The 4,723-nt window shown below is 46.6% G+C and overlaps 1 protein-coding gene across 1 annotated transcript in view; it reads left to right on the top strand.

The window, feature by feature from the left end:
* The window catches only part of elk1 (ETS transcription factor ELK1), a 29,854-nt gene that overhangs the window by 12,683 nt on the left and 12,448 nt on the right, over positions 1-4,723 (top strand). The window contains exons 5-9 of the mRNA XM_005750416.1: positions 60-206; positions 1,222-1,644; positions 1,731-1,881; positions 2,029-2,177; positions 3,902-3,985. Of these exons, the coding sequence (XP_005750473.1) occupies positions 60-206; positions 1,222-1,644; positions 1,731-1,881; positions 2,029-2,177; positions 3,902-3,985 (954 nt within the window). The remainder of the gene's footprint in view (positions 1-59; positions 207-1,221; positions 1,645-1,730; positions 1,882-2,028; positions 2,178-3,901; positions 3,986-4,723) is intronic.

The raw sequence follows: 4,723 nt of genomic DNA, 5'->3' as shown, positions 1-4,723 counted from the left end.
TATTTGTGGCAATCAGCTGCTCTAACTCCAGGCCTTTTTTGGCGTGTCCTCCTCCTCAGGTGTGTGTGTTACCGGAGTCTAAATCCTCTCCGTCCGTGGGGAGCGCTGCGGACTCTGTTCTCCAGGTGATCGTCACTCAGACGTCTCCCTGTCCGACCCCGGCTCTCAGCCCACAGATACCAGCCAACTCCAATGGCCAATCACAGGTCAGTAAAAAGTCACGCCTGGTACTTGGTTACTTGTCCGAGAACACCTAAAGCTGGACAGACACTGTGCGACTTTTTTTTTTCACTTGCGTTATCCAGCTTCTGCTCAAACTGCACGATTGACTCGCAGGGGTTAGAAGTTCGTAGGTCACGACGCAGGGTCTCACACTATACGGCCCGATGCTCACGCTGTGCATCCATAACATGAAGGTTATAACAGAAAATCTGTCGCTCGCTCTCTCCCTCTCTGTCTTTCTCACACACACACACACACACACACACACACACACACACACACACACACCAACTTTGCTAAATTTCTAATGAAAAACGTGATTGGCAGCTGATTGAGCAGCATGTAAATCCAACTTTCATGGTTGTTGTAGTCGTGATAATTTTGTGAGGCCACATCGAAAAGGCTCAGATGAGCTTGCCTCATCCTACAAGTTGTGCCTCCATCGCTTGTGTCCAGATCACACGCTGCGGAGGGTCGTGCTGCTCCGTCTTTTCACTTTCATTTCTGTGTTTGCGTGTGCGCAGTGTGAGAGGCTGCGGTGACGCCCTCAGGACGGCCGACAGGGTTTCAAACGGGTTTGATTTTCTTACGACCAAACGATTGATGATCGGGAGCTGGTCGTGAGGTGTTTATCGCTTCTCGTTACCTCACGTATACTACTCGATACACGATGAAGGCGAAACTCGGGCCGATCACCAAAACGGTCGCACGACTAAAAAAACGGCTCAAAATGAGCCAAAAATCACACAGTGTGCCCAGCGTTAGATGACTTTATGAGATATCTCTGCTCTCAGTGACATCGTACAGATCCAAGAGTAGAAAAAACTACTTTAAACGAAGCCTGTTTTTGACTCACAGGGGTTACTTGTACGTCTGCTGAAGTCATTATTTGGACCTTTGTCAGTATTCAGTATGAACATCCACCACTGGAACGTTATAAATATGATGGAAAATAACATCCCCTTTATTAATGTTCTCACCTCTGGTTGACATTCCCAGAATCCTCCTGCTGCTCCGCTGAGCGACCCTCCCCAGATTTATCTCACCAACATGGGGGACCCGTCCGCCCTCATCACTCTCGGAGGGGGCACGGTGAGCCCTGTCCCCCCTCCTCATGTCTCAATGGGAACACAGGGCCCACAGCAGGAGGATTGTGGGGGCCTTACCAACCCCACCAACTTCCCCTCTCACCACCCGCATGCTGCTCCTCATCAGTCTCACCCTGCCCCTGTGTTCGTTATTATCAACCCACCTCCCAATCAGCAGCAGCAACAGGTGCCGATGACGACTGCTGCTCCTCCTCCCTCTGTCGCTCTTCCTCCCACCGCCCGTCCTCCACCCATCGTCATCAAGGAGGAGAATCTGCCGTCAGAGCAGGAGCTGCTGGAGATGGTGACACTGGATGGGAAACAGGTGGAGGAGGTAAGAGGAGGAGGAAATTCTGGGTTTTTAATAAAGGTTTAACAGAAACATGGTGCTAAGGTGGTGCCCTGTGCTCTTCCATCCAGGTTCCTCAGCTGATCTGTGACTCGGGAGAGCCAGAGCCTCCCCCCACCATTGTGGAAAGCCCGCCCCCGCCCTGCATTGATGCCGGGGTTGGAGTTCAGCAGCCAGCAGAGGAGGGGAGGACAGAGGGTGAGGGCCAGGACACGCTAACAGGTGACAGGAAAGCATTTTAGATGATCTCCCTGATTGAGGAAAGGGTTTTTCTTCCCTCTCTGGGTGGAGCCCACCGAGACCGCCTCCTCTTTTTATGTCTATTCCCATAATTCATTAGATTTCATTCCTGCGATTTGTTTCCTTCAGATCCAGTCATCCCCCCGGTGACGACGTCCTCGCCGGTGACCTCTCCAGCGGCTTCATCCTCGGACGCCGTTCCTCCGAAACAAAAGAAGCCACGAGGCCTGGAGCTGCCCTCCTCTCCCTCCCTGCCCCCCGGCCTCTCCCTCGATAAGGTCCGCAACACTGCTGGTCACTTTACTAAACATCACATGTAAAAGTTCAGATGTGCTTTACAAACATTAAAAAAATATTTAAAACAGAAAGTCAGGAAGACAAAGTCTGAGGTCGGTAAACTATGGCTGCTATGGGTTTCTATGACATAAAATCAAATGTCATAGCAACCGGCGGGATAAGTGACTGGTCAAAACAGTTACAGTCACCTTTTCACCTCTGCTTTGATACCAGGCTCATCATCTAGCTGTGAATCCCTCAAAGACATTTTCTCATATAGTCATGTTTTAACACTGGAAAAATGCAGGTTTTGGTTGTGAAATGGAGAAACATCACTATGTGTGCTATGTAACAACTTGAACGTTAGACATTTATCAGATAAATTGAAGTTTTCAGAATCCTTTGAGTCTGTGATGTGAGTCTCACAGCACTTAAATAAAACGTCCAGGACGAAAAGCTTTTAGCTTTTTCTCTTAAAGCTTTTAGCCGCTCTGGATGTGTTCGTTTTCTTTTCTTTAAACATCAGCAGCACATACTGCAAATGTAAATGACTATAAGACAACTTCAGCATACAACAAGATTAGGTGTAACCACAAATTTATAACATATATCCTGCTAACAAAGAGTAAAAGTCCATATATATTTTATTGTACACATTGTAATACATATTTTTAAAGTGGCAGTGGATCGACTACAAATGACAACAAATAACAGGAATATGCAGAGACTACTGTTAAGACAGTAACAAAAATTAATTGCCAGTCATGCAGAAGTCCGTGGCCACCCCCACAGAGGCTCATTTTAAGTCTGTAAAAACCCAGATATTTCCACTTCTGCATAAATAATCGGTTTAAATATCTTTTATTGATTTAGGTTTTATTAAAAGGGTCTTAAATAGGGACACAGCTGGGCAGTTATTTCTATCAAAAGCAAAGCGACATCAGCAGAAAGATGTCGATGCTGTTAACAAAGTATGAAACAGTCGGAACATGCACTCCTTTCCACACAGCAGGAAACGACACTGCCAGCCTGCCCACTGGCACTGACCGACTCTTCTTCACAGCTTTTGGACTCGAGTGTCGTTTGCTGTGTGGAGTCTGTGCGCTGACTCTGCAGGAGGAAAGGAGTCAGGGAGCGATAGGACACGCCCACACAAAGCAGGCCTGCTACGCCCAGAACGTGTTGTTTAACAAACAAATAATTTAAGTAGAGAGTTTGGTCCTCGGTGATCGTTTTAAAGAGCTCTAAAGTCTTGAATATTGTAGTAAAGCTGTGTAAGTTTTCGGGTTGCCAAAAATGTTTTTATCCAGTAAAACCCTGAAGATATTTTGTGTGCTGCGTCCTCGAGTCCTTATCATGAGCCCACCAAGATGAATGTGACACGTAAACAAAAATCTTCTCCACAGTCCATGATTCATAAGTTTAATCATTCTGCAGTCTGTTTGTTAGCTCTGTGACACACTTCTAATCGACTGTTGGGTTTGCTGAAATCTCACAGCGTGTAGGCGCTTTCACCCTGAACTCTAACCCCGTGTGAGCCTTGGCAGTCACAAGATTAAATAAAAATCCAGAAACACATCAGAGCTTTTAACATTTTTATTTATTTTCTCCAAACTATGGGATTATAGGGATTTATATATATTGTGTATATGTGCAAGTGTATGAGTGAATGATCGTGCTGTGTTTAGAGGTAAACGTGTGCTGTTGCTTCCTGTTCCTTCTGCAGGTGAATGCAGCAGTTAACAGTTTATTGGCTCCTGGATCAGCGACCAACACGCTCACCCCGACTGTCATCACCTCTCACGCTCTGGTAAACACTCGCTTGTCTATGTGTGGCACACGTGTCTTTATTCATATAGGCGTCTGTTCGCAACTTGGAGGATTGTGTCGTTCTAGCAGCGATCCTCTTTGCATCGCTGCTGCTGACAACAAGTCGACACGAAACACTTTCCTCTACAGCACCACAGACCTTGAATTCCCTGGAACGTCACTTATCTGTTGTTTTGTCTATAGCTGTTTGTTTAAATTATCTTTATTTCAACTCACGTAACACACAGCAGACTGTGAGAGTTTAGTGTAGAAAACTTCGCTCTCGCTCTGCAGGCCTACTTGTTGTTCCTAGAGTATTTAAAAGTAGAACAAGAGGCAGAGCCTTCAGTTTTCAGGCCCCTCTTCTGTGGAACCAGCTTCCAGTTTGGATTCAGGAGACAGACACTATAAGCATAAAGTTAGGGCTGGACCAGGTGACCCTGAATCCTTCCTTAGTTATGCTGCTATAGACGTAGGCTGCCGTGGGATTCCCATGATGGATTGAGTGTTTCTTCTTCAGTCACCTTTCTCACTCACTATGTGTTTATACACCTCTCTGCATTTAATTGTAAGTTATTATTAATCTCTGTCTCTCTTCCACTGCTTGTCTTTTATCCTGTCTTCCTTCTCTCACCCCAACCGGTCGCAGCAGATGGCCCCGCCCCTCCCTGAGCCTGGTTGTGCTGGAGGTTTCTTCCTGTTAAAAGGGAGTTTTTCCTTCCCACTGTCGCCAAAGCGC

Source organism: Pundamilia nyererei, unplaced genomic scaffold (genome assembly GCF_000239375.1).
Source record: "Pundamilia nyererei isolate P.nyererei 1_Seehausen unplaced genomic scaffold, PunNye1.0 scaffold00273, whole genome shotgun sequence".
Lineage (NCBI taxonomy): Eukaryota > Metazoa > Chordata > Actinopteri > Cichliformes > Cichlidae > Pundamilia > Pundamilia nyererei.
The sequence above is the reverse complement of the archived record's forward strand: the minus strand, read 5'-3'. Positions and strand labels throughout refer to the sequence as shown.